The sequence below is a fragment of the Papilio xuthus genome, unplaced genomic scaffold (genome assembly GCF_000836235.2).
Source record: "Papilio xuthus unplaced genomic scaffold, Pxut_1.1 DF828142.1, whole genome shotgun sequence".
In the NCBI taxonomy this organism is placed as follows: Eukaryota; Metazoa; Arthropoda; class Insecta; order Lepidoptera; family Papilionidae; genus Papilio; species Papilio xuthus.
The window spans coordinates 1,309,914-1,329,050 of NW_013530507.1; the positions used below are offsets into that span (position 1 = coordinate 1,309,914).

The 19,137-nt window shown below is 33.2% G+C and overlaps 1 protein-coding gene across 2 annotated transcripts in view; it reads left to right on the top strand.

Annotated features, from left to right (window-relative positions):
* Window positions 1–19,137, top strand: part of LOC106114290 (hemicentin-2) — a 220,266-nt gene that overhangs the window by 194,783 nt on the left and 6,346 nt on the right. For both annotated transcript variants that reach the window (XM_013307429.1, XM_013307428.1), the window contains 3 exons: window positions 3,726–3,871; window positions 4,166–4,246; window positions 5,679–5,762. In XM_013307429.1, the coding sequence (XP_013162883.1) occupies window positions 3,726–3,871; window positions 4,166–4,246; window positions 5,679–5,762 (311 nt within the window). The remainder of the gene's footprint in view (window positions 1–3,725; window positions 3,872–4,165; window positions 4,247–5,678; window positions 5,763–19,137) is intronic.

Below are 19,137 nucleotides of genomic sequence, written 5' to 3' on the forward strand. Positions count from 1 at the left end.
TCATAAAAAAAAGAAATGTTTTCTAAACTTCTTCGGTCCGTTTTCGTTCAGAGGCAAATATTACAAACTCCATTTAAGTTGGTGCATAAGTTAATTACGATTCATGCGACGGGCATTTTCTACGATCGTAATAACAAAGACTATGGCGACTAATTTAAATACACGCCCGCTATATTAGATTGCTTATTATTTGATGACATCTTTTATTTGACAAGATTATAAAAGTAAAAATTTATTGGCACGCAGTCACACATAGAGTTGACTAACACGTGTAAAATATAAGTAAAGAAATCCATTAATATAGATTTCTATGGCTTCACTCGTAATAATAAGTCTAAACTAAACGAATTATTGGAAATAACTCTTGAAAGGAGCAGTTAAAATTGTTTCTTAATATAATTTTAATAAGAAGTTCTGTGTATCTTTCAATAGCCACATTTAGTATTCGTTAAAAGCATTTAAGCATAAAAAAACATCAAATCGTATTTATTTGATTTTTAAATCAAATGTTGTTTTTTCAAGATTTCTTAAGAAAATACTTTAGACAATTTTATTATCGTCAAAGTCTCAGCCAATCTAAACAGGGTGACGTAAAAAATAAATCCGTACTTTGTGCTCGTACGTCTGAAGTGCGCAATGCGGCCCCTCTCTGCACAAGAACATTTCGATAAGAATATTTAATCTCATATTTGCAGTAAACATTTCATTCTCGCTAAAATATATAAAAAAAGATCTCAAGAATATAATATTGCTTAGTATTTATTGATAAATGCGTTTTATTTAATTTTGAAACTTGATATCTTTAGTTTGATTTCTTATACTTATTTTAGCATTCACAAAACAGTGATAAAAGATTTTTACAATATTTAATAAGATAGTATGCGACTTTTTATTATGTAAGAAAAATTATATGATATACTAGCTGTCGCCCGCGACTCCGTCCGCGCAGGATTAAAAATAGATGTTGGCCGATTCTCAGATCTACTCAATATGCTCACAAAATTTCATGAGAATCGGTCAAGCCGTTTCGGAGGAGTATGGGAACGAAAATTGTGACACGAGAATTTAATATATAAGTTAATTCTGGCTTTAGTAACAATTGGCCAAATATACTTCTATATATATATATATATATATATATATATATATAGAAGTATATATATATAAGTATGTATATATATATCATAATTATATTGGGTGAATATAAAATCCTTTGTCATAAATCCACAATTACGTTTTCAGATTTACTATCTAAGTAAAATTCTCTTCATTTATAAAGCTTTGTTAAAAGTTAATTAAAACAAATTAGGTTAAACATATAAAATTTAAATGAAGGTAATTTAACCACATTATTTTAGAACTAACGAGCAAAGAACGAATTAACCGTTCTGACAAATAACACAGGATTTTTACATAAAATATCACCTACATATAAGAATATCTTTAAAACAATGAAAATTTAATTAAATTTTTTATATGTATATTATTATATGGTGGTCAAGCACTTGACATTCAATCTGCAGGTCCTGGGTACGAATCCCGCTATGTACCAATGTGTTTTTCGATTTCCGATTTACATATGTACATTTATCCGACTTTCTTACGGTGATGGGAAACATCGTGATGCAACCTGCACATATCTGAGAAGTAATTCAAAGATATGTGTGAAGTCAACCAACCCGCACTGGGCCAGCGTGGTTGACTATGGCCTAATCACCCTTAACTTAGGGTAGGCTCCGAGCCCCACGGTGATGACGTATAGTGAGCTGATGATGATGATATGCGCACTTTTACTGTTACATGGAAGTATCTATTGAATAATTTTACCTCTTTTTAATAACATAAAATCTCATATTATCGGTTAACTAAATACAACCTGTTTATTTTCCTTCTCCATTCACTTAAAATGAGTCTATTCTTTGTATTCCAAATTTAATTAAAAGCTAAGAGTATACGCTTAAGATAATTACAATTGAAAAAGACAAACACATCGCCGCAGCGAGCCAAAGCCCTGCCGCGGTCGTAAACGCGCCGACAAGTGCCAGTAAAGCCAAGCTTTACCGCACCCCTAATCTAGATGCACGTTACATTTGAAATTACTACGTATGCTGGTATTATGAAGGTTGTTTTAAATAATAATTATTTGTTTAAATAATTCTTATTTTGACAATAGAATCTCACGATATACAATAAAGAAAATCGACTACTTCGGCCTTTAGACATTCACAGTCCAAGTGTATTACAAATTGCATCTGCGTTTCGAACCGATATACCCAAACTCCCCCTCCAGATAATTCGCCTCCTCATATTCATTATCTACTTATTTATATTTACATATTATAATAATAAAATTTGAATGTTTGTATGTGATATTAAAAAAAATCATATAAGTGATGTTTGCTTATAACCAAAAATCAGTTTTTAAATTTTTCCCTGCCTGTCGTCTTTGGTAGGGAAGGTAGCTGATACATAGAACACTATTGGCTATTTTTTTTTAATTCTGCGATAACAAAGTTCCAGGTGATCGCTAGTTTAATAATATACGTAGCGATGCAACTCTTTAAGTTGTTAAGAATAACAGTCATGTATAATGAGGGATCGGACTCGTTTGTTTTTTCGTAACCAAAAAATCTTTAACAATTTATATAATATAAATAAGAATTGACGTAGCGTTAATACACATATAGCGTACGCATTGCGGGACTCCATAGTGTATCGTTGGAGAGCATAAATTTGTATTATGCGAGGAAATACAACCTTCATTTGCATGTTTACGAGTCACGATCTAGACACGGGAGAAATAAAGAAAATATTCGACAACGTAACTATTAAATTCTAAAACAGTTACTACATTGTTATAAAAATTATTCGATATTCTTTCTATTGACAAAAACTTTTTTTATATCATAAGGTGGCAAACGAGCGAGCGGCCACCTGAAATCGCTGAAATAGCGAAGTGACCGTTTCCCCTAGGCATATGCAATTGCATATGCGTTGCCTACCTTTAATCGACGGAGGAGAGGATATAAAAAATCTAATACGTTGGCAATGATGTAAACAACACTTTCTCGCAATTTTTCATGCTAGGTCCTTTAGACTTATAAAGCTTTGTTAAAACAAAATAAACTATAATATATAACCTAAAGAAACAGAATAATTTTATTCCAAACATTATTCATATTACCCTGGACCCGAGCAATATCAGTTGTATAAAAAAAGGAAAATGTACATGTAATTTGGAGTACGAGCAAATATCAGGCGCGCTCGTAATCGCGGCGACAAGAGACCGTAAACTGACCGCTGACCGCAGCCTTAATCTAGGCGCGTATTACGCTCTTAGCAACACCCTGTATGTAAAGCTCGATTATATTTTCTACACACCAACACATATTAATCTAACCGGGGTATTAGAAAGGCTTTTGGTGCGGCAATTGTATTGTTTAAACGAATATATAATTTTAAAATAACGATTTAAATTTTTTAATGTTATGACAGATATATGAAATTCCAAACCCAATAACCGAGGCATGATATCGATCAAAAATATATCTTATTTACTTTGTACTAGAAGCGAATACTTAAATGGAATGCACTCTGGTATGTCTATCGAATCGATTTAAAACTTAAATAAATACCTTAATCAAAAACAAAGGATCCAATTCGATTATGTCGTAAGCTACCATTTTTTTTTTGTTTTTGTTTCTATTAAAATTTATATCTTTCAGGACACCACGGCACATCACGGTCACGCGGCTGGCGAGCGCAACCTTCGTCAGATGTGACGGCAAATAACTCAGTAAGCAATGTCACTGCGCAACTTGGTGGCACAGCTTACTTGCATTGTCTCGTCGGTCATTTGAACGAACGAGGGGTATGTATTTCATACTGCAATCATTTTTTTTTACTTTTTTTCAGATGTATTAGACGATGTTTGTTTTTTGAGTTGGCCCTTCACTGATGGCACTTGACAGCTGTAATATTTATGAGTTTTAAGGGTGGGGGATATGGATTTAAACATCAGTTGTAACATTCAAGACAAAAAATTAAACTTTTGCAAAATTATGAAACTGCAAATATTTTACTGAAAATTAAATTTTCCTACAGTAGCCTTATCGGTGGTGTAACAGCGGTATAATGTAATTGTAAGGTTGTATTGTTTTTCCAGCAAGTGTCGTGGATTAGGAAACGCGACTGGCACATTCTAAGTTCCGGTAAATTTACATACACGAACGACGAACGATTCCAGGTAAATAAAATTTAGTTTTAATAACTATGTCCAATCTATATAGAGTTATTTACAATAGTAATAAATTTACATTTAAAAAGTTATCGACACAATGTGCATTGTGCAATAACAAATTATTTTTTTAAATTCGTAATAAAATAGCACTCAAATATCTATATATGAATTCAATAGAAGTGAGAAATTATATAAACACTTCAGTGTCCGACCATATTTATTATCTATGGACTTATTTTGGAATGTTTCAATATTTAAATTTGTGATACAAACAATTTTGTAATAATAAGTAAGATTAAAGTTAATAATAATAAGTAAAATTAATAATAATAAGTAAGATTAAAGCATTTTAGAGGTAAAATTGTGTAGACTCTCTCATAGAGATTTCTCATTTTAATTGTATTCCTATCATCAGCTCACTATACGTCCCCACTGAGGGGCTCGCAGCCTACCCTAAGTTACGGGTGACTAGACCATAATCAACCACGCTGGCCAAGTGCGGGTTGGTTGACTTCACACATATCTTTTAATTTCTTCTCAGATATGTGCAGATTGCACCACGATGTTTACCTTCACCGTAAGAACGTCGGATAAAGGAACTTATGTAAATCGGAAATAAAAAAAAAAACATTGGTACACGGCGGGATTCGAACCCAGGACCTCTAGATTGCAAGTCAAGTGTTTGTCCCCTGAGCTACTGACGCGCTCCGTACATAGAAATAAATATTTATAAACAAAATAATGTTAGATACGGATACACAAAAGTTTATTTTAAGCCAGTAAATTTACATTGCGTTAACCACTTTTTAGTAATTAAAACGACATCAATAAACATAATTACGGATGGGCAGTTTGTTACAAATGTTACAGTTTAAATTAACATTTGGCCAAAGCTAATGAATATGTAATTTAATGCGGTCTAATTTGAACGAGAAATTGTCGACGATAGCTAACGATTGGTCAATTGATCGGGAAACTATTCGATTCGATATCCGCGTCCGTGATGCTTTACGCTAGTTTTAAATGAAATCGCAGGGAGAACGATTCGCTACGTTTTTGCTCGATCGAGATGCTTCCGTAGCTCTAATGACGTGCGATTTAAATTTAACGCTTTCACTTTATTGGCGACTATTCGCTATGCAGGGGACCGTTTTTTGTTGAGTATAATTATAAAAACAATTGAAAATCAATGGTTGTTCGTTCTCTGTGCATATGTAATTTCATGATCAAGGTATGATGAAACTTTATTCATCTGAAGGTGTCCAAAAATGTTAATTCTCTAAGAAATTTTAATTTACAATCTTACATATATATTAAATTCTATTGTCAGAATGTTAGTTACAAAAACGGCTTGACTGATTTTTATGAAATTTTATATAATCAGTAAGTTTGACTATCAATTACTATCTATTTTTAATCAATAACATATCTTTCGCAGGTCCTACACGGCGAGGGCTCTGAGGATTGGACTTTGCAGATTAAATTTGTGCAGAAAAGAGACAATGGCACATACGAGTGTCAGGTAAGTGCAATATGTTCTTATAAAGTTTTATACAGAGAGTTACTTTGTCGGACTATTCAGTATAAAGGTGTGTAGCGAGTTTTAAACGTATTTTTTATATCAAACAAATGGCAAACGAGCGAGCGGCCACCTGAAATAGCGAAGCCCATTGACATAAGCAATAGCGAATGCGTTGCCTCTCATCCAGAATCTCCACATCCATTTCCAATCCTTTCTTTATGAGAAAGCCTGGAAGGGAAAAAGGACTAAAATTAGGCATCCGGGACTCACACTTATTAGACGAAACGCAGAATTGCTTCCACTTCACGCCTGTCTTCTGTATGGTCGTGGTATTGCACCGGGCGAGCCGGGTCAACTCGTGCGAAGATGTTAAACCGGGCTCTACCACTGTAGAAATATAGGTAAGAAATAGCAACTCAACAACAATAAAATTATGCGTTAAAAAGTACTTGAAAATGTAAGCATATCAAGCCAAAGCGAAACATGAAACATATATAAACCTAACATGAATTCAAAATAAGGTTTAATGTTAATGATATATGAACACTAAAACTCAAATACGCGAATACCAATTTGTTTTGGTTAACGAATGTTTAAACAGCGATTATTTATGCAAGTGCCGACAAAACGCAGGTGCGGATTGTGCCTGAATTAAATGAAATTGCGATACAATACGTAATAGTAAATGTAAACTGAAGATTATAAAATAGAGTTGTATTTAAATATAAGCCAAGCCACAAGATATACAATCTACTAGTTGTCGCATGTGACTCCGTCTGTAAGGAATTAAAAGAAAACATAGTAAGTAGCTTATGTGTTCTTCCAGATTACATTTTACATCTTTACTAAATTCCATCCAGATCCATGCAGCCGTTCTGCAGATACTTTTAATAAAACTTACATCCATCCATCCATCTAAACATTCACATGTATAATATTAGTAAGTAGAAGTACTGTCTTCCAAATTTAATAAATAACGCACATTGATAGACGATTAGACTTAAGATGAGAAATCTACACTTATCGTTAGCTAATTGCTCGTAAAGACTAAGGTTTAGTCATCACTGACGTAGGTAGGCTCAAGGAGCTTAGTGGAGAAGTATATGAGCTGTATAATAATTCACTATTAGTAACTGTTTAAATAACTCTCTTACTTGGTTTCTGAGACAAACATCCCCGTAAAAAATAAACTGTTATCTGTGGGTCACGATATATTTTATAAAGTGATTTTGGTCTCAGAAACCAACGCTTAATCTATCACACTATAAACGGTAACGTAACAATTCACGGGACCAAAAGATTTATTCAAGAACGAAGTGATTCTTGTTAGTAATAAAGAGAATGTAAGCCTTTAAGTATATTTCTATTAAGTTTCATTAACGCAATCGTTTGAATACTTCCCTCTTTAATAGCATCAATAACAGTTACACTAAGCAAGGGAATACAATGTTTAAGCAAACAATTGAAATGTTATCAGACGTTTTAAAAAATTCAGTTAATGCAAATATAGGGAGCATCACCTGGTAAATGTAAATCACCCCTAAGGATAAGCTCCGAGCCTGTCAGTGAGGACGTATAGTGAGCTGATGATGATGATGATTATGATGATGGTGAAATGTTGGTTTAATTGTTTGCTATTGCATTATTTTTGTAGAACATACATTATTTAATTCTTGATTGATATGCTTCTTATTTGGTTTATCTGATTGAGAAGCGTTTAAACATCTTAGCTTAATCTTACTAATATTATAAATGCTAATGTTTGGATGGATGTTTGTCCGAAGATATCTCCAGAACGGCTGCACAGGTAACACTGAATGGCATATATATAGAACATAATCTGGAAGAACACGTAAGCTACTAATTAAGTTTTTTTTTAATTCAGTGCGGGCGGAGTGGCGGGCGACAGCTAGTAATGATAAACGCGCCAGTGGAAACATGGTTTTAGACTGGTATAACTAATATTATGATCTGAGTTATAACAATGCAAACATATTCTATTGCAAATGTACGAATTTGCTCGAATGAATTTGCATATAATTGAAATGCATTAATCCATCGATAGATGGAGCCACGACATCAATCAGTACTTCATTATAGGTGATTCACCACACGTACGTCATTTCGAATGAAATCAACTTATTAAAATTGTTTCATAAAATGGCTAGACTTTTATAATAATTAAAGTTACTCTAAGCAAATTTGTTTTTAAAAAATTCGTCCTATTTAAAAATTCATTGAAATTTCGTTTAAACATAATTCTCATAAAGTAGGTTGTGTAATAAAAGTGCTCTAAGCTTTCAGAAGTTCGCGTAACAAATTAAACAAAGCGCCGAGTGCCGCAGCTTCCGTAGCGTTAACACGTAGCAGCGCTACAGAAGACAAACATAGTCTTAGTTGTGTGAACACACTGCTACGAAACTCATGTTTATTAATCAAGAAGATATATAGACATTGTCTTTTTATACAAAACTATGAAACATTACTATGTCACATTCGGTAACTTTTTAAATGTAGAGCGTAAGTGGCTTAGGGGTTAAGCACTTGATTTGCAATCTGCAGGTCCTAGGTTCGAAGCCCACCATGTGCCACTGTGTATTTCAAATTCCAATTTACATATGTACATTTATCCGACGTTCTTACGGTGAAAGAAAACATCGTGATGCAACCTGCACATATCTGAGAAGTAATTCAAAGATATGTGTGTAGTCAACCAACCAGCTCTGGGCCAGCGTGGTTGACTATGACCTAGTCACCCCCAACATAGGGTAGTGGAGATGTATAATATAGTGAGCTGATGATGAAATAAATATAACTCTTAGTCTTATCATATCTACAATTGCAAAACAGTTAAAATTTGTATAAATTTTCTTGTAAATTTTATATTTCTTGGCGAAAGGTATTTTGAAGGAAAGCAGCGCAGGTAATCCTCCTGAAGCGTAAAGCCTGCAACGCTAAGATCAACAAAGCCTTCTTTGTATACTGAAATATAGATGGAAATTGCGGAAGCTTTCTGCAGACTGTACAAACTGGAATAAATAAAATATTAAATTTTTATTTGTCACTTAGCATTAAGTAAATATTTAGTAATAAACACATTACAATATTCACTTAATCTTCTGAATAATAAAAGGTTTAAAAATCTTACGTCTTATGTTACTAATATTATAAATGCGAATGTTTGGATGTAAGGATGGATGGATGTTTGTTTCAAGGTTTCTACGGAGCGGCTGCATGGATCTTGCTGAAATTAGGCATATATGCAGAACATAGTCTGGAAGAACACATAGGCGAGCTAGTATTTAATAAAATAAAAAGCTTATCGAATAACTTTGCATTTTAATTGTACATTTGATATTTATTATTTATATTTTCGACATTCTACTTTGGAATTGTGACTTAAGCTAATATTACATACAGTTAACATATTAATCCATATATGTGTTTGACATGTTATGTTAGACATATTTTGTATCCCCCTATATACTCTGAAATATTCATTACACTTCCTGCTAGCGTCGAACTAAATTATTTGGCACTTGAGACGCGGAGGGCGGATGAGGCACACCCTCTACCCTTTCATGTTATATTCATGTCTCGCTGTCATGGTTTTTTTATTCGAACCAGACAAGATTTATTTACGGACGTAATCACCAACACTCATTAATTTGTCTTTAATTTTATAACAAGTTACTAAGTACCAAGAAATAAAAAAAATCAAATCAATAACGAAAAACATTTTATAAGTACATATTAGATAGTGACATCTCTTGGGTTTCTTTAGAAATTAATAACTACGCAATACAAAAGTGTCTGTTTATTTAATATAGATGGAGCTAGTAGCATCGAGATGTTCGTTATTGCCTGATGAGCAATGTATGCTTTTAAAATTATAAGGTGGCAAACGAGCAAGCCGCCACCTGAATTCGCTGAAATGGCGAATCAATTGCTGCCCATAGACATTAGCAATTGTAGATGCCTTGTCTATCTTAAATCGATGGAGGAAACGCGCGGAAAGAGAATATTTTCCCTATCTATGCGTCGCCTCCTCCATCAAATCCGCTTCACCTTCCTACTCTTTTCTTGTAAGGAGATTCACAATTTTTTATCGCGATAGTAACATCACCGTTGCGTTTGAAAAAAATATTTAATCTTTAAATTTGAAAGTTAAATTACACTTACCTATACCAGGATTAACGTCGATCCAAATCTAATTAAAGTTGTAAACTTTCCTTCGCGGATAATCTCCAAGCGACTCTTACCTTGTACGAATATCAAGTTAGAAAACCTCATAACTTAAATACAATGTTTATTATTTTACATCACAGAGATGACGTCAGCTATTAAAATAAATTGAGAAAGTTTAACATGACAACAAAGTAGAGCAAAGAAATGGATATTTCTTCATACATGAAAATTAATATCTTTTAAGTTACTTAATTTGTAAGAATCTTACTTTATTATTTACAGTATAAAATAATATCATGGGAAATAAATACTCGTAATTTGTACTTAGAAAAGTTAAGAGGTCATCACGTAAGTAAAATTTATATGAGACTAACACTTAAAGACTGTTTAAAGAACCCTAATAAGACTCTCGGTGCAACAATAATTTTTAAACATACTAGCCCGCAACTTCCTCCGCGCGGAATTAAAACAAAACTTAATAAGTCGCCTATGTGTTCTACCAGACTATGTTACGCATCTATGCCAAATTTCATCGATACCCGTTGACCTTTCCGAAGATATTTTCAAACAGACATCCATCCATCCATCCAAACATTCGCATTTATAATATTAGTAAGATATATCTGTACATTTAATGTTTACTCATGACCAATTTTATTATTCAAATTCACTCGTAATTTTCTATTAGAATCGTCTATTCTTGTCTATTGTTAAGTCTTGTTCACACAAGCGTTGTAAGCCGCTTATTATTGCCCAGCGGACCGTTCCCTCTACGACTCTTAGTTCTATGTTTAAGCTATTGTCGAAAGAACGGATGCCTTTAAGACCCATCCAGACGTTCCGTACGTGTTTCCAAGTATTTGCTAATAGTAAAATTCCAATTTTCATTCAGAGTAGTATCAGAAATCTATTTTCTTACTAATATTATAAATTAAAAAGTTTAGATGGCTAGGTTATATGTTTGTTATTACGTATGTCAAAAACGATTAATCGGATTTCGATTAAATTTAGCACAGATGTAGATCATAATCTGGCAGAACGAACTTACTACATTTTTTTAATTCAAGCGGCCACGGCCATGGGCAAAAGCTAGTTTACATAAAAGGACAAACCTATATATAGTGGAAAAATACATAATACATTGTACAAATTACAAACAATAAAATTCTTTAAGTTACTATAAATTACTAAGCTTATCAATAGTTACTAAGTTTAATAATAGTTACTAAACAATAGATTAATAACAATATTGTGTTCCATTTTCGAATTTGATACAATATTACATCAATTACCAATAGAAAGTTACTCAACAAGTTATAATACAATTTATTCTCGCTTTAATAAAGTTATAGGCTTCAGCCATCGTTGAAAGTTTTGTTTGATAAGTTATGAAGCTTGGATTACGTTCTCTAAGGGATAAACTTGCCCAAGATCTAGTTAGTTACGCTCTAATGGCGTCTGAACTATGATTCATGTTTACTATAAACAAGGTTTAATAATAACTTAACCTGATATACTAAATAACTTACTCTACTTAATATAAAGTATATTTCTAACCTCAACATAGTTAACCCAAATAATATAGATAGGGTTTAAGGTAGAATATTTTCCTACATAAGTTAGAGTCTAACCGTTAATAAACCTTCTAAATTATTGACTTTGAAATTGAACTTACTAGTCAAAGATGAAAGACAACGATGACGATATGTTTTATACAAAGTGCACAGAAACACCGGGCACAGTAGCGTTTCTTTCTACGTGTTGATTACGTAATTTATACTGTACATAATGCCCGTGCTTTATTGGTTTATCTTACTAATATAAATGGTGATGTTTAGATGGATGGATGTATGTTTGAAGGTATCTCCGGAACTGCTATACGGATTTAAATTAAATTTGGCATGGATGTAGAACATAGTCAGGAAGAACAAATAGGTTTCTTATTAGAAGAAATTAACTACTGGCGGACAATGGAGCGGACGAAAGCTATTTTATGATAATTTTACCATTACATTCCATAAAATTTCTATATTTATTTTAACTAGATAATACATATATGTTATGTTACTTAGTTATTTTGTTATAACAACTGGAGTGTTGCTTAGCTTGGTTATATTGTTTAATTAAGCATTTAATTGGCGAGTGAACTGACGTGTTTAATTAAAGTGCGCTTTATAATTAAGGAGTTAATGAACGATAGCCATTAAGCTGTCAGAGTGCACGCAACAGAGTAAAACTCCTCTGCAAAATTTTCACTTAAAAATGTTTGTAAACCGTGAAAAATCATTCAAGGATTCTCGACTTATTTATGTATCCGATGTTATGTAACTTATATTGCTTATTCTGTATGCAATCAAGTTAATGCACGATATTTTTTTAAAGTACATTAGTTTACAACAAAAATCTGCAAATTAGTTACAATCTGTACGCATTTAATTCTTACAAACAATTATGGTTTTTATTATTTACGCATTTAAATGACATATTTGTTGAATAAAATAAAAAGAAAATGATGGTTAAATTGCTAAAATAAAATACAATATTTTAATGACTTAAAGTCCTATGTCCCCGTAATAGGGCAAAGAGCGTCCACAGTTCGCTCTATCTTGTGCTTTGTATTTGGTCTCGGGCCATATTTTAATAATATACCAAAAAATAAAATACAAGATTTTTCTACAATAAATGTACACAATTTTAAAATAACTAAGCCACAAAAAACTAAAAGTTAAAACCAAGAGTTAAAGTCCCAAGTTTTAAATGGAATAAAAGTCAAAGTTAAATTTAACATTTTTAAGGCGCTGACACTTTGTAAACTCCTCCGGACTTCTCGGGGGGATTATATTATAGCGTCAGAATTGAATAAAAACCTTTCAAAACGAGATTATTTTTAGTCAACCTTCCTTCACTAAGAAACTAAAAAAATTATGTTTAAAAATTGTCATACAAATTACTGTAACAAAGTTAAAATTAAATAGTAGTTAAATCTCAATAAAAATAATACGTAACGAGAACAGAAGTACTAATTCTAATTCTGTATATTTAACAAAAACAAATAATATTAAAAATATTAAAGCCAATTCCTACTTTTAGCAATATATTTTTATTAAGTTATTATTATAGTTAATGTTACGAATAGAATTTTACGATGTTGTAAACAAATGAATAGATAAATCTATTCATTTGATTCTCAGCGGCCATCTTGGATTTACAATGACAGTAAACATAAAAATTTACTTTATCAGTAGAAGTAAATGTGTTTATCAAATTTCAGAAAAATCTGACAACAAGAAGTGGGTGTAATTTATTATACAAGATTTGTTTAAAATACGAATATTTCACTTATCTTACTATGATACTTTTTACTAATATTATAAATGCGAATGTTTAGATGGATGGATGGTTGTTTGTTTTAAAGGATATCCAAAACCGCTGAACGGATCTCGAAGAAATTTGGCATACATGTAAAACATAGTCTGGAAGAACACTTAGGTTAATAATTATGTTTTTTTTTAATTCCGTGCGGTATGCCGTCGCGGTATGCTTGCACAAACTTACACTTTTTAAACAAATAAATATAGTCGTAAGCAAGCTAATAAGAGGAATAGAATAACCTTAAAGTATTAGTATTAGTTTGAAATTGCACATTCGATATAAGAATTTTCTTTAATGCACATCTTCTTGAACCTACTCCAGTCAACGTTTACAATAAAAATAACTCAAGATTTTTCAAACCACTCTATTCAAGAATAAAAATAGAACAAGAAATAAAGGCTAAATGTTAAAACGGCTTAAATAAAATAGCCGCTGTGAGAAAGTTGCGGTGAAATTCAGCTGGCTTAGAGCGTTTTACGCTCCATCAGGTTAAAAAAGAACGCACTCAAAGTTCCGTAAAACTTTGGCTTCTGAGAGTAACACATTACCTACATTTGTGGTTTTTGTTACGTTTATATTAAAAATAACAGTTCAACAATTATTAAAAGCTCTTTTCTTTTGTTATTAAATTTGATATAGTCAAGGTGTTTAAAGATTTTTCATAGCAAAATGTTACTTTTCTTCTGTGTAATAGCTCTATTAGATTGCATATTTATCTAAGTTGGTATACAATGAACTGTAATAAATCATAATTATCCGATAATCCCGAAAATAGACAAGAGTATTTATACAATTTATCTGCTTACCGTTGATTTTTGAGGTCACTATCACTGTATGAAACACATCGTTTTACAAACACATTTTAACAGTGGTAGAGCCCGCTTTAACATCTTCGCACGAATTGGCCCGTCTCGCCCGGTGAAATACCACGAAGCAATTCCGCGTTCCGTCTGATGAGTGTGCGTCCCGGAGGCCTAATTTAGTCGTCTTTCCCTTCCCATTCTTTTTCTTATAAGGAAAAGGATGGGAAGTGGAAGTGGACTTTCCGTATGAGAGGATGCATGGGAAGGGAAAATATTTTCTTTCTGTGCATCCTCTCCTCCGTCGATTAAAGGTAGGCAACGCATATGCATTTGCGTATGTCTATGGGCAACGGTCACTTCGCTATTTAAGCGATTTTAGGTGGCAGCTCGCTCGTTTGCCACCGTATGATAAAAAAAATAAAACATCGTTATCCCTGTCCTATAAAAAAAGAGATAATATATTTTAAACGGGTACTTTGGTCTCAGAAACTTACGGTTAAGTGTACACAAAAATATAGCTTGTAAACAAAATCATTTTCGTTCTATTCACAACGTTTTCATCTGCATACAATGTGCTTTTCGCGCTTAAAAAATTCAACGCTTAACCTTTTTCTGCTTTTCGTTTCGTGTCGAATTCGGGAAATGGGAAACTTAATGGTCTGAACACGTCGGCGTTGTTTTGGCGTTTATTGAGTACTACGGATGCTCTGAATGTCTTTATACGAAATTGAAACTGTCGGATTTCCGTTTCACTGGGCGCAACCATGTGCTCAATTACTTTGGACTGAAATAGCACTGTTAATGATCTACATAGTGTATCCATTTTGAGTTCGTTCCACATACAACAATTAAGCTATATAAAAATACGTGTACTGGATATTTTTTTGTTTTACAAAGAGGCAAATGTATGAGAAGTCTAATGAATTTTCACCAAGATACGCTTGGACCCTCATGATTTATTTTAGAAGTTATAATCATATAAAATAACCTTAAATCAAAGCCTGGATAATACCACATCGAATCTTTAACATTTTAGTACTGGTTACCTTACCATCATGAAATGTAAACTGTAAAAACTTTAATAATATCAAAATATTCCTATAGAGCTACACTACATTGATTTAAATTATCCATTTTATCTCGAGAATCATCTACTGGCGTGAAATTATCTACGTTGATTGTTTTACATTTCAATAAATCTCGAACCTTTGTCCGACTGTTCACAGCTTTGTTATAATCCAATTCAATTAATAACTTTTTATTCTCATTTCGTAAACAATAAGGAATGCTTTTCGTTTTGTTGTTAATTAAAATTTTCGCATTGTTCTTGTGAAATAACAAATCATTTGTTCCATTTTTCACCAACGAAAGTAATTTTGATAGGATTTAGAAAACATCAATATAAGCCATCCAAGCAACATAATAAAAAAGATTTACTTTTGTAATAATACTAGCTGTCGCCCGTGACTCCCTCCGCGCGGGATTAAAAATAGATGTTGGCCGATTCTCAGACGTACTCAATATGGTCACAAAATTTCATAAGAATCGCTCAAGCCGTTTCGGAGGAGTATGGGAACGAAAATTCTGACACGAGAATTTTATATATAAGAAGATATAACTTACATTTTTAAATTGCATTTATACCTTAAGACAACATACGTCATAAGCATATGGCGGCAAGCATTATATTTGACCGAAATAATACGAAAAGTGAACAATATAACGCTGCACGTAACAGAGGCTACGATGAGAGCTGCGGCTGTACGGAGCTACGTATCTACGGTCCTACGGTTTTACCGTGCGACCACGCTACGTAGCTACGGGGATGTATAGCTGTTTTACTTCGAAAATACAGCGCTACGTTCTTCATGATACAGTGCATCGGAGTAATCACAACGCGTAGCAATGTGCTACAGAATACGATGCTCTGGGACTACGAAATACCTAACAGTGTATAAAGACAGACTTCGTTACTTTAATTCAAATATATTAGTATGTAATTTTATGAATTTAAATGAACTAAATCGCTATGTAAATATCACAGAAACATAATAATATTTATCACAAACACATAAGAAATATTTATAGCACAAAATATCACGTATATTTCACGTTAGAAAAGACTATTTGCTTTAACAACTCGTTGTGCGAAATAGCGATTCGTTTCTATTCTCACGTTACATTTTTATGTCGGCACATATCTTCGCGAAAAGACGACTATTGAACAGGTCAGCGGCGTGTTTGCTCACAGTCAAAGCCTTTATACGTAATACAGATATGTCGAATATAGACTTGGCAAAAATATTTATCTTATTCTGACCATTTTTCGATTGACAGGAAGATAATATTTTTGCAGTTATATATTTACAAGTATTTCTTAACAGTGGTAGAGCCCGCTTTAACATCTTCGCACGAATCGGCCCGGCTCGCCCGGTGAAATACCACGACCACACAGAAGACAGGCGTGAAGTGGATGCAATTCCGCGTTTCGTCTGATGCGTGTGCGTCCCGGAGGCCTAATTTAGTCCTCTTTCCCTTCCCATCCTTTTCTTTATAAGGCAAGGATGGGAAGTGAAAGTAGACTTTCCGGATGAGAGGATGCTTGGAAATGGAAGATATTTTCTTTGTGTGCATCCTCTCCTCCGTCGGTAAAGGTAGGCAACGCATATGCAATTGCGTATGTCTATGGGCAACGGTCACTTCGCTATTTCAGTGATTTCAGGTGGCCGCACGCTCGTTTGCCACCTTTTGATATAAAAAAAAAAAAATGTGCGACCGATGATGACTCGAATGTCTATTAGAAATAATTGCGTTCTGTTACGAAAATGAGATTTGACCGGTGCACAATATAAAAAAAGGCGATTACGTTACGAAAACATTCCCACGAATATTCGTGATAGGCACTCTGTAGATTGTACATGCGGAAAGCTGCCCGAATTCCTTTTTAATAATGATGTTAATGAAAAAGCTCATCAAATATATTTCAACAAAGCGCTTATATGGAGAGAAAGAACATGAATATTGGTAAATATTTGAAGTAATACGGGTATTCAAAAAATACGTATTTGGTTCATTAAGTCTATCTCCCTCTACTCGAGACAAAGAAGAAACGGGAATCGGTGCTGAATCTTTAAAAGAAAAGGGCAAAGCTGTATGCAAATGGAATACTTTCATTTACATAAAGAAAATGATTCGTGTATCGAGTTCTCGGCACGAGATGGCGCTAGGGTTGCCAGCTGATGGAATAAATTAACAGACATTGTTTTTGAAATAATCCTTTTTAACCGACAAAATATCTAGAAAGTTTAGTACAGATCAGATGTTTAATCTTCAAATCACAGTACCAGAAATAAAACGTGAACATTTGCACTGTAATATAAGGTAATTTCACTTTTTACTAATATTGTAAGTGCGAATGTTTATATAGATGGATGTATGGATTATTGTTTGAAGGTATCTCCAAAACTTCTGATCGAATCTTGATCAAATTTGGCATACACATAGTCTCGAAGAACACGTATGCTATTTTTTTAATCCCACGCGGACGGAGTCGCGGGCAACCGCTAGTCTTAAAGATAAAAATCCTCGTGTACTTACTTCAATGTCTAACTAGCATAATTAAAATGTGTTAATGTTATATAAAATCAAATTGTAAGAGAAATCACCTACAAATTAAAAAACATAAACATATCCCATGTCACTGAATAATACACCATCATCATCATCATCAGCTCACTATACGTCCCCACCGAGGGGCTCGGAGTCTACCCTAAGTTAAGGGTGATTAGACCATAGTCAACCACGCTGGCCAAGTGCGAGTTGGTTGACTTCACACATCTTTGAATATCTGCTCAGATATGTGCAGGTTGCAGCACGATGTTTTCCTTCACCATAAGAATAATACACTCATCGTATATGCTTTCCGTAGAACTTGTAATGACTTAGCGAACGAAACAAAAGCACATTTATAATGAAAACACGGCTTTAAAAAGAATAACTTGTCGGAAGACTAAAACAAAGGACGGTAACAATTTGTTTTGTTGATGTATAAACAAATTGGATGTTCGCGTGAACTGACTCACGCCATCATTGTAGCGTCAAAGACAACAATTTTACTAATATTATAAATGCGAATGTTTGGATGGATGGATGTTTGTTTGATGGTATCTCCGGAACGCGTCAACGGATTTTGATGATAGTTGACACAGATGTAGAACATAGTCTGGAAGAACACATAGGCTACTTATCAAGTCTTTTTTATAATCCGCACGGATGGAGTTGCGTGCAACAGCTAGACCTTTATAACAACGATCTAACACTAGGAAATGACATGACTTTATCCAAGATATCTCGTGACAAACTTTCTTTTATGTTGCATTTCAAATACTCTTTCCGACAGTCTATTTAAATTTAAAAGTAATAGTTATTTTATATTGACAATGAAGTCACAAACGGAAACAATAATATTACAAGTAAATGTATGACCTTAAATATGTTACGTAAGACACAGATTAAAAAAAATAAAAGTTTTTATGTTTCCATTCATAAATAAAGTATGTGATATAGTTCCAAGCTTTGTGCAAAGATTTTATTATACTTAAGGAAGGAAGCTTTGTAAAAAGCATTAGGTTTGATAGAAAGGTAAGAACTCTTACCTTTTAAAAGTCAAAACACAACCGGAAGAAGGTCGTAAGTATTTTAGTTACACAATAGTATCCGGTCGTAACAATATTCCACAGATGTAACTTTATGTAGAGCACGTTTCAACTTAAGAATGGACCGAGATGAAAGGTAAAAGACGTGATCTTCCGGTACGTAACTTAATCATCGCTAAGGCTTTTGACAACAGTTACAAAGTAACATGAATAAGTAACAAAGCTACGAGATTTTGACATATCACTTTTACAATTGTAACAACAGTTCAATTGTAACAATAACTTGACAATCTATAATCTTACTAATGTTTTAAATACGAAAGTTTAGATCAGTGGTTCCCAAACTTATTTTGTCTA